Here is a 17,671-nt window from a genome sequence, read left to right on the forward strand (position 1 = left end):
AATCCACCACCAACTCCAACCCCAGATATAACCCAGACTCAAAGCACCAGTGCCAGTGTCGCTACATCAGAGGAGACCTTGAAAGTCACTGGCAGTGAGGCCATAGGAATGAATTTCATCCCAACTCCTGGATCCAACAATCAGAAGAACTAAACACTACTGAATGAATTTATGTTTTTTGTCCTAGTCTTTAGTATGAATTAAACAACACTGTCTATTTATCGTAGTTTGGCAAACTTGTTTATATGCCAACCACATGTTTTGTTATTTTGTGGTAAACCTATGCTGTTATGTTTTAGATTAAGACAGATACATTGTTGTTTATATTTTGGTCATAATCTATGCAGAATTACTAGCTTATATAATAGCTGATTCATAGTAAATTTTTTTCTTTTTCAACAATGGCAATTTTCATTGAATAGCCAACAATGGCAATTTTCATTACATCATCAACATTGTACATCAATTCATCATCCTCACCACTTTAAGAAACATACAGCAACAACAAAAACTACACTAATCAAAGCAATATGCCACATACTCATTTTTTTCTCCTTCTCCATACATAACAGTTTCCTCTCCAACTCTTTCATTTTTTTCTCCAGTTCCTGACTTCGCACCAGTTGAATTTTTTTTTCGAATTTCTGACTTTGCACCACATGATCTTCAACGTCTACACCTCCAACATCATCCACAGCACCCAATGCTTCAGACTCCATGACCCTAATTTTTTTCAGGTGTTCATCAAGTCAGACAAAGTACCGACAACACCGTTCTTTAACCTGGAGCAATTTTTCAGAAAACGCCATAATTAGACATAGAAACCCTCTCATCCAACTACTATCAAAATAATCGCTCACCTTGAAGAATGGACACCCAAAGAATATCCTATTGGGATTAGATGCTGTTCTTGACTTGTAAAGAATGGCATAAATGCCGCAAAAGCACTTCGGCGCAACCCCATCTCGATCACAACCTCCTACAACAGCGCCTGAAGATCCCCGTCCAGCTCTTGTGCATGAAGAACCCCACTCATTCATCATGGACGATCGCACAAGTAGCGGCCATAACTTCCCCCTTGCATTTGGATGAAATAGGGCTCACTGGTGGAAACGGTGTCGTTTGGCACTTAAGGGACGAATTTGTCCACTAAAAAATCGTCCCAATCCACCTCAGCAAGTGTAACGGCCACGTCATTCACTGCCCTCCATGTCAGCTGGCTCCGTTGCCGTTTTTGGCCCAAAACGGACGGAAGGGTATAATTATCGGCCGTTTTAAAACGTGGGGGATCGAAATGTATTTTCCAATCTTGAGGGACGAAAATGTCCCCATTTTAAAAGGTCAGGGACCTATTTATCTTTTACTCTTAAAATAATATCCCAAAAAGCCAAACAGCAAACTAATAATAAAGTCAAACAATAAAAGATCCACTTTGAGGCCCAATATAACAATCCAATAGTCTATTATCGGGCCAAACATTTAAAGATCCACTTCCACTACATCCAAGCCAAGCCAATGTCAGCAGCATAGCTTCTTCTAAATCCTCCCATAAGCTCTCAAGCTCTCTGAACCATGTCTGCAAGCTGTTTCCCTACCTACCAACATTGTTCCATAAGAGAATATCTGTATATAAAAATCTGTATACTATAATTGGCCATATTTTAAATAATAACTCATGTATGTTTCTACTATTTTTATATATTAAATTTTTTTTATATACTTTATCATAAAATATGATAAAAAAATATAATCAATTTTAAGAAGTTTTTTTTATTTATTCATGTGAATATTTTTTATAAATAAATTATTCAAAGTTTGAGAAATAAAATATATTTGCCTGTTGATATTTTTTGGTAAATGATATTTTATAATGTAAATTTTAAAATTTTTTTAGTGCATTTGGAGATATATTTTTTTTAAAAAAAAAGAGAGAAAAAAATTGAGAATAGGAATACAAAAAATATAATATAATATTATAAATATACTTTATTAATTATGATATATTGGAATATATATATATATATATATATATATATATAGTAAACAAATGTTAATATGTCATCATTATACACTTTAAATATTTGTAACTAAAAATTATTATTATTATAGTTTTAATATAGATATTAATTATATTTAACCCCGTTACTTTTTATATAAATATCTATTCTTTTTATTTTGCAAAATTATAAAATTGTCATCTATGCAAAATTGCTAAAGTGACACAATCACATAAACTAATATGGCACAAATTTATTCTATAATAGATTTGTATCAACTTTTATATGATAAAAATAGATGGACTATAAGTATAAAATAATTTTTACATCAGTTGTATAAATAATTATAAAAAACGAATATAATTAGACAATTATCTAAAATATTTTACATTATGGGTGTATCAATTAAACTCTTAAAAGAAATTAGAATTTTCGAGTTGCATTTAATTTTATAGATAACTTCTCAATAATTTTTTTGCCAATTTCTTTCTTCACTATCTTCCAACATGATTTAAAAACTAGTTCATTATTTTAAATACTAAATTAATCAAACCCTCTTACCATATTCAATACCGCTTAAACCCAATATTCAATCAACAATGTAATTTTAAACATTAAAATTTGAAAATGGTTCAATCCACTATCTCCTAAGTCCAATATTCAAAATTAAAAACACTACTAAAAAATATCCTAATTATCCTAAAACTAAACTTCATGAAATCACCAATAATCACCACAAGAGCAGATTCCACTCCTGAAATGATGAAATCGGTTTGCATCTCTCACAACAATATCTCGTTGAAAGGCCTTTGACATATATTTGATTGCATTATGGCAATCTCCACACACCCTAAGGTTCTTAATTACCCTTAATGGGATGGATGGTGGTGTTCTTACGATACCATAAGCTATTGCTAGCTTCTCACTGTGATAATAAAGAGCACTCTCCTTTTCTTCTTCTTCAATATCAACAAGTGCAAAATCTGTATCAGGGACATATCCTTCTTCCTTAATCCTTTTCATAATATGATCCACCTTATTGTATATCAAATCAGCTTCTTCATGTGATCTATCTCCTGCTACAAACAAATGAACCTTGTTCTTTATATCTATCCAACTAAAGCCTGGATCCTTCTTTACATTTACCCTTCTCATCATATTTCTAGCACTCACTGCACTTTCCCATTGATTAGCAGCTCTATATATATTGGATAAAAGAACATAAGCTGCTGAATCAGACGGCTCCAAGGTCAAAAGCGTCTCGGCAACATGTTTTCCCTTCACCTTGTCTCCTTGAACCCTACAAGCATTTAGGAGAGTCCTGTACATTGAAGCAGAAGCTTCAAAGGGCATCGATGATATAACCTTTTCAGCTTCCTGTATGCGCCCTGCACGGCTAAGGGCATCAACAAGACAGGAATAATGCTCAATCTCGGGTTCAATTCTGTGGTCTCTTTGCATAGAATAGAAATTTTCATATGCTTCAGAAACCAAACCAGAATGGCTACAAGCAGAAAGGACTCCTATAAAGGTAACTCTGTCAGGCATTTCATCCTTAGACTTCATATCTTTGAAAAGGTTGAGGGCCTCCTTTGCATTTCCGTGTTGAGCTAATCCAACTATCATAGCATTCCACGAGGCGATGCTCTTCATGTTCATTTTTTTGAACAATCTATAGGCATCTTCTATGTTCCCACACTTGGCATACATGTCAACAAGCGAGGTCATAACAAAAGGATCTAAAGCACAGTTCAACTTGATAACATTAGCATGAATCTGTCTCCCTTGTTCCAATGCTGTTAGAAGAGAGCTAGCCTTGACAAGGGTGGCAAAGGTATACTCGTCAGGTTGCACACCGGCAAGTCTCATCTGATGATATGTAAAAAGAGCATGCTCCTCATATCCATTATCCACGCATCCTGATATCATAGTTGTCCATGCAACATCATCAGGTGAAGGGATCTTACTGAAAACTTTGCATGCGCTTTGCATCTCTCCACATTTTAGATACATGTCCAGAATCCCGCTTATAACAAACAAATCTAAATTAAATATCCTTTTTATGGCAATGGCGTGAAGCTGCTTCCCTTGTTCAAGCCCCACCAAGCATCCAGCAGCTTTAGCTGCATTTGCCAGAGTAATCTGATCTCCCTGCTCACCACTTCCAAGCATTTGAATGAAAAGCTCCAATGCTTTGTGATAGCACTTACTCACTATGTACCCATGCATCATAGCGTTCCAAGAAGCCAAATCAAATCCATCATGGATTCTAAAAAGAAGTTCTGCCTCTTCCATCTTTCCACTCTTGGAATAGGCATCAATTAAAGCTGTTGAAACAAACGAATCATAGATGATACCAGCTTTTATTGCATAAGTATGAATTTGTCTACTGAAATAGACGCCCTCTTTAAGAGAAGAGCAAGCCCTCAAAACACTTGCAATTGTGAATTGGTCCGGCAATAGGCAACTGCGTAGTAAATTAACAAAGAAGCTTATGGACAACTCCACTGAACCACCCAGCGTACAACCAGATATAATTGTGTTCCATGATATTAAATCCTTTTCTTTCATTTGACTAAACACGATTTTCGCATAATCAATAGAACCTGCCTTCATGTACATATTAAGAAGACTGTTTGCAACTGATACAACACGATCAGACTCCATTTTCACAACAACACAGTGAATCTGTTTTCCCATATTGATATTCTTTTCACTTGCAACCACAGATAGCATCACGAGTAATGTCATGTTGTCATATGCTACCCGCAGTTTGATCATATCCATGAAGCATTCAATAGCCTCCGTAGTCTCTCCAGCTTGAAGATAGTCACTAAGTGTCTTATTCCATATGACAACCTCCCAATCATGATCCAGAAGGAACAACTTTGTAGCATAAGCTCGAACCTGCTTCAACTGCAATTCAAAACCAGTTCTACTAACACCCATAAGAACACTCCGGACAGTAACATCATCAGGACACAGGCCACTCCTGTGAAACGCCGAGAAGAGAAACAAAGCTTCATCCTGAAGACCCATTTCAACATAAGCCTTGATCATGACGTTCCACAAGACCACATCCCTCACGGGCATCCCTTCAAACAGAACACGGGCATCTCTGATCCTCCCAAATTTAGCATATATATTGACCAATGCCCCAGCCACAAACACATCCCATTCCAATCCAATCTTAACCGCATAGCCATGAAGCACCTGAGAAGCCCATTCACACCCAGAAAGGAGGCATAACTTGAACACAGGGGCCAGAGTATGACGAGTGGTTAACACAAAGGACTCGCGGAGAACACGGAAAAGGCGAAAACCCTCATGAGCGTTGACAATGTCAGCATCACCGGCTTGGGCGTATGCAGAGAGAATGGCATTCCAGGTGACAAGGTCTCTGTGGGGAATTACGTCGAACAGGTGGCGAGCGCAGGAGAGGGAGCCGCATTTGCCGTACATGGTGATGAGGTTGTTGACGAGGAAAGGGTCATGGTGGTGGCCGGAGGTTATGATGAGGGCGTGGCCACGTTTTCCGAGGAGGAGGTCGGAGGTGGCGATGGCGTGGCGGAGAAAGGAAAACCATTGAGACAGGGAGGTGGTGGAAAATGAGAAGGAAGAAGGGAAAAGGGAAGGTCTGGAGAGCAAGAGAATGGAAGTGGATCGCATCATTGGAACTCATTGTCAAGGCTGAGATGTGACAGCATCCTCCGAAAGAAACAAGTTCTGAGGTCTTCAAGTTGACTAATTTCTTCACGTAATATGTTGTACTATTTCCCACTAATCGATGTTATCCTAACAGTAACATTTTTTTATTCTCTCTTTTGGCTAATATTCATGTTTACCACAAACAAAACTCGATAAAATGAACGAAACGATCTCGTTTACCGGAAGCTGAGTGTATGTATGTAGTTGAATAAATGAAATGTAGGGAGAAACGTTTCCCACCGATATTTATTGGGTGGGCATTAATGCATTATTATGCGGAATTGTGTCTACATTGGTTTGTGTGTGTTGGTTACGAGATGGAGAATTGTTTGTAACTGAATTTGTTTTGCAAACATCAACTGTTCTATCTGGTAACTGAGTTCTATAAGTTACATGTGAATAAAAAAAGTAATGAATTTGACAGATAAAATTAGAGTACAAAATTAACATTGAAAATGATCCCATAACTAGGGATGATGTAAAGTTTTGCTAAATGTAATCTGAATCTGCAGCTAAACCTTAATGATACAATTTTGCTACAACCCTTCTCTTTTCTTTTTCTCCTCCAACTTCTTTTTCTCCTTTTTCCCTTTTTTCTCCTTATCTTCAAGCTTCCCATATACAACAGATACAAGAATGACTACGATGTCACCAACTTTTACTGTGTCAAAAACTTGTACACATGCTTGGCTCAATATATCACAACACGAAGTAGGCCTGGCTGAGGTTCTGTGAAGTCAAGACCTTCTTCGAGTAGAAAACGCTGTACAGCTATCGGAAGTCTAGCAGGAGTGCGGGAACCTCTCGTATGATGACCTGTCCCCACACAAATATAGACCTGCAGAGGCTGATCGGCAGCTCTGGCCGTGTTTTTCAGCACACTAAGCTCATGTTTTAGCACATGAATGGCTTCACTCACATGCAGTCCATGTAGGTCGATCATCCTCTCTTGCCCTCTTCCATTCCCCTGCATCTCTGGAGCAACTGGATTCCTGAAAAATGAAAAACTTGCAATAGCTTAGGCATAATTGAGAACCCAACACTTAGAAAACCAGTCCATTCGTCTTGAGAACAATGAAACAAACCTTCTGGTTCACACAATTCAAACAATCATGTCCCAAAATTTGGGCAGGTAAAGTTGCAGCACTAGCTCAGTACATTTTAATAGATAGTTAAATGATATTCTAGAACTTCTCAAACGTGAAAACAAAATTTTTTCAACAGAATCTTTTTTGGGTGGTGGGTGAGAGAGAGAGAAGGGTTTTAAACCGTGTGAGACAAGCATTGCAGTTCTCAATGGCTAGCAATCAGCAAAAAGATGAGTTAAGGAGGAGGAAGAAATCAGGCGGAAAGTAAACCAAGTTTAAATGGGATAAGAGTAGAGCCAGCTCTTAAACTTTCTCATCAGTATAAACAGGCTCTGTGGGGCAAGCAAGACATGTCAATGTGACATCATATGTGCCCCCATTTTAATGAAAACTAGCATGAATAAAGGAGGCATGAAAGCATTTGGGAACAACAAACCTCTGGCGATAAATAGATTCCTGAGCTTTTCCATGAGCTGCTTTCATATGCATGTTGTGCACTTGCCCTTTAGCACTAAGTTCCTTTGCTAGGGCTTTATTGCCAATAAGATAGGCTTGCCGTGCCTGTTTCCAAATTATAAACAATTGAACTAAAAAGAAAGAATAAAAAACTCTAACACCACCATAAAACTGACTCAAAATATGGTTCTGATAGGGACTTTTATTTTTCATGTTTATGCCCTTCATGTGGTTTATCAGCCTAGCTTCTCTTGTAATTACAATATCCTGTCCCAGCTAAATTATTGAGAGTTATATATTATTGTTTCAATTTTGATTTCCCCAAAAAACAAACACAAAATAAGAACACAGAGATCAGATATCAGCATACAACACACTCTTGGTTGAACCAGGGGAAGAAAGCGGGTACCAAGTTGAGGGATGCGTAAATATAGATATAGCAAGAGACAAATACGTAATGTCAAACTTCATATCCAAATTCACTTGCAGCTACTTTTGTAAGCAGAAAGAATAAAACACCCACCTGCTCAAAATATGCGTTACGTAAGCGTGCATGATCACGAGCCTCCTCCCTCAGCTCCGAGTACATATTTGCTGCCACAGAAAATCGTTAAAGAAAACATGTAGAAGGAACTAACCCCACAACTGATGCGTATATACATAATTATTTACCAACTGCGTCACCAGTATCAACCCAAACAGGTGCTGCCCGAGTTGAACCACGAGTCTGTAACCGGTCACTGAAGCTGGCTCTACCCAGTCCACCATCGTAGCCAGCCAAAACATGAGATGTCCTACTTGACCCAATGGCAGCATCACCAGAACCGCTTTTATCATACTTCCAAATACCAGAGTCCTGAGAAGCCAGCTTCCTCACAGCTGAAGCAAAGTCAATAGCACCTCTAGTCGGAATTGAAGAGCTAGTTTTGAAAGACAGAATGTCTTTGTCTGATGATCGGTAAGGGTTGCCACTTTGCTGGACATTATCTACAGAATATTTTACAGAAGCTGTCTGACCATCTGGTGAAGTAAGTGCAGGAAAATCCATCGCACTGAGATTGGGAGCTGACAGAGTCTTTGAGTTCAGATTCTGATGAAAACTACCATCAACTTGAAGCTAAAGATTAAGAGTGAAAAGAACAAAGAGAAAATAGATGATCAACATAAAGTTCCAGGGTTATAAAGGAACTCATCAAAATAAGAAACATTGTAGAGACAACAGTGGCATCCACAAAAGGAGACATATTACACTACTAGAGAAAATACTAAGAAAAGATTATACATCCAACAAAATGTTAATGCAATGTCAATGACCACTTCACAACATCATCATCATCATCACATAATCGAACAAAGAGTGCAGATCAGAAGCAAAAAAGTAAGTATCTCTAACAAAACCCCGTCTAGCAAGAACCACACAAAAATCAATTAAAAACTGCAAGCAAGGTTGCACTTGAATAACTTCACAACTTTATGTGGAGACAGTTCTTCCCTGCCAAAAACAAGGCAAAGGTAGTGCTCCAAATATTCAGCATCCATCCCTCTAGATTTAGTATCATACTAAAGAAAAGTGCACTGCAACATGGTAGGACGTAGATAATGTGCATGAATATACCGACAACAAATTTTCACAGGCATACACAACATATGAGAATAATATCAAAACCACAAATTTTACGACAGTTCAATTATAACACAAAGATCAACCTACCTCTAACTGAGTGAGCATCTCTATGGTCATATGCAAATCACATCCATTGGCAAAGTAAACTTCCGCAAGGCTTTCTGCTGCAAAACCAGGGAACAGAGAAGCCAGAAACTCCAAGGGGTTCAAATTAGTATCATTCACGATTGCATTCTCAGAAAAGATGTCATTTAAAAATCCATGTCTTGAGTTGTCATCATAAGTAAGCCCCTCTTGACCACTGCTAACAAACTGGTTGGCATTCCCAATTGGCCTATCCCATGGATTTGTTGAAGTGTTCAGAAAGCTTGCTGAAGATGGGTCCTCCCTAAAGCTAGAATTGGAAAACCTTAATCTATCAGTAAAACTGTTGCCATTAATGTGCTGCTGAGATAATTCCTCCTGCTCATTTAATATATATCTACTTCCTTTAGATGAGGCAAACCTCAAGCCTTCAATGTCATCATGCATAGATAAGCCAGCTAAAGAAAGGTCATTAACATCTTGGGATACATCTTCTCCTGCGACCTTGAAATCAGGGGTTATATCGTCAGGGAGCTGACATCGCCAGTATTGGTGAACCTCATCATCGGAATTGTTTGAAATGGATGATTCTGACCGATCTAAAACTGCTTTTCCAAGAGCCCCAGCATTGGCAAGCCTTGCTGTTGCATCAACCGAGCTGGCAGTTCCAGAGAACGATGTTCTGAGAGAAAAAGGAACAAACTCTGCTGCATTTGGATTCAAAGTGGTTGCCTTGTTTGGGCTGCTTAGCTTTGCATCCGTTTGGGATACTTTCTTGGACAAGTTCATTATTAACTAGGATGTCAACAAAATAACTAAATATAATCTAGTCTATTTACAGTAACTGCACATGTCCGGCTAGTCTCACCCAAACCCTGAAAAAATGGATGAATTTGATCATGCTCATTATCAAAGAAATTTCATACATCATGCAGGTAAATGAATTACAACAGAATGTGCCAAATAAATAACTCAGTGTACAACTTAAGTCATAACTATATCCTAAACATCCATGAAAATATGCCGCAAAATGTGCAAAGCAGTTGAGCTTATGCTTCATATGTCACATTAGAGACAACTAATTTGTGCATCACTGCAAACAAACTATAGGTGATCATCCATTACTACTACTAGGAATGAATCCCGTAAAGCTAAGCTAAAGTTAGCAGACACCTCCCTTGCATCCCAAAAACAATAAAAGATGAAGAACACTGACAAATTGTTTCATAACTAGGAAGACATTAAAGGACATTGTTAAAACCCTAAATTGTTCACTCCACAGCATATAACTGAAACAAATTCTAGATGAACTAAACGATTAAGATAATTCTCTAATACTGACTACTTAGAAGTTAGAACCTCCATTGAAACAATCTAATAAAAAAAAAAAAACAGAAATCCATAAAATTCAAACCAAAATTTTACAAGAACAGCAACAGTAACGAGTTCAATCATGAGAGCACGTAGAGAAACGCAACCTCCCAATACGAAATTAGCAAACTTTGAGAGATCTTGAGCAATTCACAACCTTCAGATACTTACAAGGAAATAGACCAGAACAGACCTAACGACTAAAATTAACAAAGGGAAACAATAAAAGCTGCGAATTACATAAAGTAGAGAAAAATTAGCGATAAGGCGAAGTCAAAGATCTGAAATTCACACAATAAAAAAAAAGTCTAACAAACAAACAAACAAAAAAACTCATAAAATAAAAATTTAGACCTTCGCGAATCAACTCAAAGGGATCCATAGGCATGTAAGATCAGAAAGGAAGAAATTAAAACGAAATTGTGGAGCTGATTTTTTTGTTTAATTTTTTTTTTCTGGGAAATTGTGGTTTGGAACTTGGAGCTATGATTATTATCTTCTCTCTTCCTTCTCTCTACTTTGTTTTTCTCTGTCTCACACTTCAGTTTTTTTTTTTTTTTCGTTTTATTTTGGTTTATGTTGTGTTGAATTGAAACCCTTCTTAGCCCAATGGCAGCAGCACCACTAGAAAACACTGTTTCGCACAGACCCAACCCTTTGGGACACTCGATTTGATGAGGAAATATATCATTTTCAATTTTCAATTTTCAATATTAGAAATATGAATAAGCTATTATTATTATTATTATTATTATTATTATTATTATTATTATTATTATTATTATTATTATTATTATTATTATTATTATTATACATGTTACTGAACAACAGGACTAATGGACTATGACTATAAGAGTGCTCTTTTTTTTCTTTTTTTTTTACCTCAAGCTTATTGGAGTTTATTATTTTGTAAGAAAAATTTCAAATGTTTCTGGAATACGTATTCTAATAATTTTAGCTATTAATTTTAATTATAAAAATATATATAATATATATTAATTAAAATCAATGATTAAACTTACTAAAATATCAATGCTCCAAGAATATTTAAAAAGTTTTCTATTTATATTATGTACATATAACTATCTTTAATATAGTCACTTGAGTTTTGGGTAGAAAAACATAACTACCCCCGACTTTATTTGTGAATATAGACTTGATTCGATTAATAATTTATTTAATAAAAATACTTACTATATAATTACAGTTACACATAATCAATTTTTTAAAAAATATTCTTATGCCTCTTTGCCCGAGAGGGCAAAAACACTTTCTTTTAGTATCTAAAAAGAAATAAAAAACCTTAATAATTGAATAATGCTACATATTCAAGTCTTTTTATGAACTAAATCCAACCAAGTTAAATAATAAATCAATAAGACTTAAAATAATGCTAGTTATAATTAATTTTGGTTATGTTAAACTAACTTAATTAGATTTAGTTAACAAAGAAATTTAGATGTGTAACATTATTTTTAATAATAATATATGATATGATATGTGCACAGTGCACTAATTTGTCGAGAAGGGCCCTAAATTTTTCCTTTGTTATCACACTATCATCCCTCTCCTCTTTCAAGAAGAATAGAAAATGTAATAATTTTGCCCTCCGGAACATATTGTCTTGATTCTGAAAGTGTGTCTCAGGATGCAGATTTGTTTGGCACTGAATTTGCTTACAAAGTCAGATATTCTATCATCTATGTGGTAACTGACTAACTGAGTTCTAAGTTACATATGAATCAAAAGAGGAGAAAAACAAATTTGACAAAGAAATATAAAAACTAGAGTACAAGATTAACAGAAAAAAGATGATCCCATAACAAGGGCTAATGTGAAGTCCTGCCAATGTAATCTGAATCTGCAGCTAAACCTTAATGATACAATTTTGCTACAACCCCTCTCTTTAATTTTTCTCCAACCTCTCTTTCTCTTTCTCTTTCTCCTTTTCCATTTTCTCCATTTTTTTCAATTTTTTGTTTTCCTCCTTATCTTCAAGGCTTGGATAAGGCCTTGCTTCCATATACAACATACAAGAATGACTACAATTTCTATTGTGTTCAATGTCACCAACTTTAACCGTGTCAAAAACTCAAAAACATCCGTCACTCAATATATCACAACACGAAGTAGGCCTGGCTGAGGTTCTGTGAAATCAAGACCTTCTTCGAGTAAAAAACGCTGTACAGCTATCGGAAGTCTTGCAGGAGTACGGGAACCCCTCGTATGATGACCTGTCCCCACACAAATGTAGACCTGCAGGCGCTGATCGGCGGCTCTGGCCGTGTTTTTCAGCACATTCAGTTCGTATTTCAACACATGAATAGCTTCACTCACATGCAACCCATGCAAGTCTATCATCCTCTCATGCCCTCTTCCATTGCCCTGCATCTCCGGAGCAACTGGATTCCTGAAAAATCAAAATTTGCAGTGACTGAGGAAAAATTGAGAATCCAACACTTGGAAGAAAACCAGTCACAATGAAAAGAAACCTTCCGATTCACAAAATTCAGACAATGATATGCCTATTCGGCCAGGTAATGCTGCATCACTAGTGGTGTATATTCTAATAGACAGTGAAATGACAACGCTAAAACTTCTCACAATTCTCTTTTTATGCTATTGGATATGAACTTGACATCACAATTTTATGCAAAGTTTAGATTGATCAAACCTCGGCCTCTTAATCAAGCGATACAATCATTGTTGTTCTCAATGGCTAGCAATCAGCACAAAGATAAGTCAAGGAAGAGGAAGAGAAAGATGCAGAAGGTGACCAAAGTTTGAACAGAAAAGAGTAGACTGCTCTTCAAAAGGAACCTTCTCCAAATCTTGTCAACATGAATCATATAAACCCACCATTTTAACCAAAACTACATGAAAGGAGGCAGGGAACAGCAAACCTCTGGCGATATATAGACTCTTGTGCTTTTCCATGAGCTGCTTTCATATGCATGTTGTGCACTTGCCCTTTAGCACTAAGTTCCTTTGCCAGGGCTTTATTGCCAATAAGATAGGCTTGCCGTGCCTGTTTACAAATTATATACAATTGAACCAAAAAAAAAAAAGAAAAGAAAAGAAAAAAAAGAAAAGAAAGAAAGAAAAGAAAAACTCTAACATCACACATAAACTAACTTAAGTACAAATGCTTTTGGTAGGGACTTCATTGTTTTTTTTTTTAATTATTTTCATTTTCATGTGGGTAACAGCCTTTTATTATATCTACCTGTAATATCCTGTACCAACTTGATTATCAACAGTTATACTGATGATTTAAGAAAGGGAGTAGAGTTAAGAAATGTAATCAACAGAAATGAAGCATCAATATACATCATAAATTTAGTCTTAGATCCTCACTCACTTGCAGCTACTTTAGTCAAAGAAATAATCGAACACCCACCTGCTCAAAGTATGCATTACGTAAGCGTGCATGATCACGGGCCTCCTCCCTCAGTTCCGAGTACATATTTGCTGTGATGTCAAAGAGTTAATCAAAACAGAGTATAGATGGAATCCATCCCACAACTGAAACGTATAGACAGAATTATTTACCAACTGTGTCACCAGTTTCAAGCCAAACAGGTGCTAACCCCCGAGCTAAACCACGATTCTGTAACCTGTCACTGAAGCTGGCCCTCCCTTGTCCACCATCATAGCCAGCCAAAACATGAGATGTCCTGCTTGAGCCAATGGCAGCATCACCAGAACCACTTTTATCATACTTCCAAATACCAGAGTCCTGAGAAGCCAGCTTCCTCACAGCTGAAGCAAAGTCAATAGCACCTCTAGACGGAATTGAAGAGGTAGTTTTGAAAGACAGGATGTCTTTGTCAGATGATCGGTAAGGGTTGCCACTTTGTTGGACATTATCTACAGAAAATCTGACAGAAGCAGTATGACCATCCACTGATGTAAGTGCAGGGAAGTCCATTGCACTAAGATTGGGAGATGACAGCGTCTTTGAATTCAGATTCTGAATGAAACTACCATCAACTTGGAGCTACAAATTCAGAGTAAAAAAAGGACAAAGAAAATGAAGATTATCAACATAAAATTCAACGGAAAAGTAGGACCTCAGTGAAATAAAATTAAGAGATGACAGTGGTATCTACGACAGAGAAAAGTTGCACTACTAGATCATATACAAAGAAAAGATGATCTATCCAACAAAATGCTAATAAAATGTCAACAATCTCTTCATAATATCAAGCAGATGATCATCATCACATAAACAAACAAAAAACAAGTATTAAAACCAAAAATGTAAGTATCTCTAACAAACCCCTTCCCCCCAGTACCAGGCAAACAGCGAATAGAAACTGGAAGCTAGGTTGCACTTGAATCACCTCAACTTTATGGGGAGCCGGCTCTTCCCTGCCAAAACAAGGCACAGGTAGTGCTCCAAATACTTAGCATCCATCCCATTAGACTTAGTATTGTACTAAAGCAAAGTGCATTGCAACATGGTCGGACATAGATGTGCATGAATATAACTGATAACATAAACATTTTCGCGGGCAAACATGGGATATGGGAATAATAAGAAATGACAACTTGACTAGAGGTCAATAGTAACACAAAGATCAACCTACCTCTAACTGTGTGAGCATCTCAATGGTCATATGCAAATCACATCCATTGGCAAAGTAAACCTCTGCAAGGCTTTCTGCAGCAAAACCAGGGAACAGAGAAGCTAAAAACTCCAAAGGGTTCAAATTAGTATCATCCACGATTGCATTCTCAGCAAAGATGTCATTTAAGAATCCATGTCCTGAGTTGTCATCATAAGTAAGCCCCTCTTGACCACTGCTAACAAGCTTGTTGGCACTCCCAATTGGCCTATCCCAAGGATTCGCTGAAGTGTTCAAAGTGCTTCCTGAAGATGGATCCTCCCGAAAGCCAGAATTGGAAAACCTTAGTCTATCAGTAAAGTTATTGCCATTAATGTGCTGCTGAGATAATTCTTCCTGCTCATTGAATATATATCTACTTCCTTTAGAGGAATGAAACATCAAGCCTTCAATGTCATCATGTATGGATAAGCCTGCTAAAGAAAGGTCATTAAGACCTTGGGACTCTTCTCCCACGACCTTGAAATCAGGGGTTATATCATCAGGGAGCTGACATCGCCAGTATTGGTGAATCTCATCTTCTGAATTGTTTGAAATGGATGATTCTGATCTATCTAAAACGGCTTTTCCAAGAGCTCCAGCATTGGCCAGCCTTGCTGTTGCATCAACCGAGCTGGTGGTTCCAGAAAATGGTGTTCTGAGAGAAAAAGGAATAAACTCTGCGGCATTTGGATTCAAAGTGGTTGCCTTGCTTGGGCTGCTTAGCTTTGCATCCGTTTGGGATACTTTCTTGGACAAGTTCATTATCAACTAGGATGTCAACAAAATAACTACATAGGCTCTAACTAAAGTTGCAGTAATGTCCAATCAGCCTCACCCAAACCCTCAAAATGGATCAATTTGATCATGCTCATTGATCAGACAAGCTGCCAAAAGAAAGAAGAGGGAAAATAAAAAGGTTCACACAAATTTGACACATTATGTTGATAAATGAATTAAAAGATGAACATGCCAAAACCACAACTCATTATACAACTTAAGTTACAACTATATCCTAAACATCCATGACGTATACTACAACATGGGCAAAGCAGTTGAGCTTAAGTTACAATAGAGATATAGCTAATTTTAACATCACTGCAAACAAAATACATGTAAAGCCAGTTCGAGTTTAGAAGACGCCACTTGTATACCAAAAAACAAAAGATGAAGAACAGAGATAAATTGTTTCAGAAATAGGAAGACATAGAACGCACTGTTAAAAACTTCAATTGTTCACAGTAAATAGTATTCTCTAACAGTGAATAGTCAGTACTTAGAACATCCACTGAAACAAATAAACAAAAAATAGAAATCCAGAAATTTCCAGCAACAGTGACGAGTTCAATCATGAGAGCACACAGAGAAAAGCAACCTCCCAATACGAAATTAGCAAACCTCGAGAGATCTTGAGCAATTCACAACCTTCAGATACTTACAAGGAAATAGACCAAAACAAACCCAATGACTAAAAGTAACAAAGGCAACCAAAAAAGCTGCGAATTGCATAAAGGAGCAAAAATATATCGATAAGGCTAAGTCAAAGATCTGAAATTCACAAGAGTAAGAAACAAATAAATAAAAGTTTGACAACCAAACAAATAAAATTAAATTACTAAAAAAAAATAGACCTTTGCGAATCAACTCAAAGGGATCCATGGGCCTGTAAGATCAGAGGAGGAAGAGATGAAACGAAAAAATGGAGCTGAATTTTTTCGTGAAGAATTCTTTATTCCCTCTCTTTTCGGTTGGAAATTGGGGTTTGGAAGTTGGAATCGACTATGAAATTAATTATTATCTTCTTCTTCTTCTTCTTCTTCTCTCTCTTCCCTCTAGTTTTTTTTTTATATGTTTTTGGGATTGTGGATTGTTGAAACCCTGGTTAGCCCAATGGCAGCAGCACCACAAAAAAAAAATACTCCCGTCACAACCCATACCCAACACTCAACCCTGTCGCCTACTCGATTTGACGATTTTGACCTCACTTCTTCTTTCTAACATTATAATATTCTTGTCATTGCCGTCTTTAATTTATCCTAATTAACTAATCTACATAATTGGGATTTGGGTTTACTACTCCCAACCATTTCTTTTATATATTTATTAACCAAATCTAACAAATACCAAATCCAACTCTCAAATATTTTTATTAACTAGTATTTTTATCCATAATTATATTACAAAAATATAAATCTTTTAAAATTACATCGATTTTGTTTTGATAATATAGATTATAATTATAGCACAAAAAATTTATAGAATCAAATTACTTTTACAAAAAATCATAAAAGATAAAAATTCTTGTAAAAAAAAAAGAGTTTTCATAGATAAAAAAATCAAATAATAAAACTTTTAATTATTATTTTCATGTGAAAGAGTTTAATTTATTACTAATAATTAATTTTAATATTCGTTATCTAAAATTTAAAACGATTTAACTTGTATACTTTTGATTAGGTGTTAAGTCTGTTGCATAAATAAAAATAATTAATTTTTATGTTTGTTATTTAAAAATAATATTTTTTCTCTATAAATATAAAATTATAATTGGATACTAGCATAACAAAAATTATATTGATAGTTATAAAAGTAACTCAAAATCAATTTCTTTTAAACAATTGAATCTTGATTTTAACTTTTAATCATAATACTAGTATTCTCTCTAAATTATATTTAATAAATATTTGAAAGAAGAGAAATGAAAATATAGATTAAAAAGATAAGCAGTAAAAT

General features: G+C 36.1%; 2 protein-coding genes across 3 annotated transcripts; both read right to left on the minus strand.

Moving 5' to 3' along the window:
* Positions 1 to 2,585: 2,585 nt before the first annotated feature.
* LOC112717776 (pentatricopeptide repeat-containing protein At4g33170) lies at positions 2,586 to 11,019 on the minus strand. The gene is made up of 7 exons (XM_072204255.1): positions 10,683 to 11,019; positions 8,961 to 9,832; positions 7,922 to 8,366; positions 7,773 to 7,843; positions 7,230 to 7,354; positions 6,399 to 6,697; positions 2,586 to 5,674 (listed from the first exon to the last, which is right to left on the minus strand). The coding sequence occupies exons 2-7, from the start codon at positions 9,744 to 9,746 to the stop codon at positions 2,718 to 2,720; spliced, it is 4,683 nt and encodes a 1,560-aa protein (XP_072060356.1). The 5' UTR covers positions 9,747 to 9,832; positions 10,683 to 11,019; the 3' UTR covers positions 2,586 to 2,717.
* Positions 11,020 to 11,952: 933 nt separating this feature from the next.
* On the minus strand, positions 11,953 to 16,870 carry LOC112716051 (polyadenylate-binding protein-interacting protein 7). Of its 2 annotated transcripts, none has more exons than XM_025767889.3 (6): positions 16,570 to 16,870; positions 14,921 to 15,825; positions 13,881 to 14,328; positions 13,729 to 13,799; positions 13,232 to 13,356; positions 11,953 to 12,738 (listed from the first exon to the last, which is right to left on the minus strand). In XM_025767889.3, the coding sequence occupies exons 2-6, from the start codon at positions 15,701 to 15,703 to the stop codon at positions 12,438 to 12,440; spliced, it is 1,728 nt and encodes a 575-aa protein (XP_025623674.1). In that variant the 5' UTR covers positions 15,704 to 15,825; positions 16,570 to 16,870; the 3' UTR covers positions 11,953 to 12,437. The 2 variants fall into 2 exon arrangements, with proteins under 2 accessions (XP_025623674.1, XP_025623675.1); XM_025767890.3 differs by lacking the exon at positions 16,570 to 16,870 and adding an exon at positions 16,337 to 16,510.
* Between the last annotated feature and the right edge of the window lie 801 nt (positions 16,871 to 17,671).

The sequence above is a fragment of the Arachis hypogaea genome, chromosome 10 (assembly GCF_003086295.3).
Source record: "Arachis hypogaea cultivar Tifrunner chromosome 10, arahy.Tifrunner.gnm2.J5K5, whole genome shotgun sequence".
NCBI lineage: Eukaryota > Viridiplantae > Streptophyta > Magnoliopsida > Fabales > Fabaceae > Arachis > Arachis hypogaea.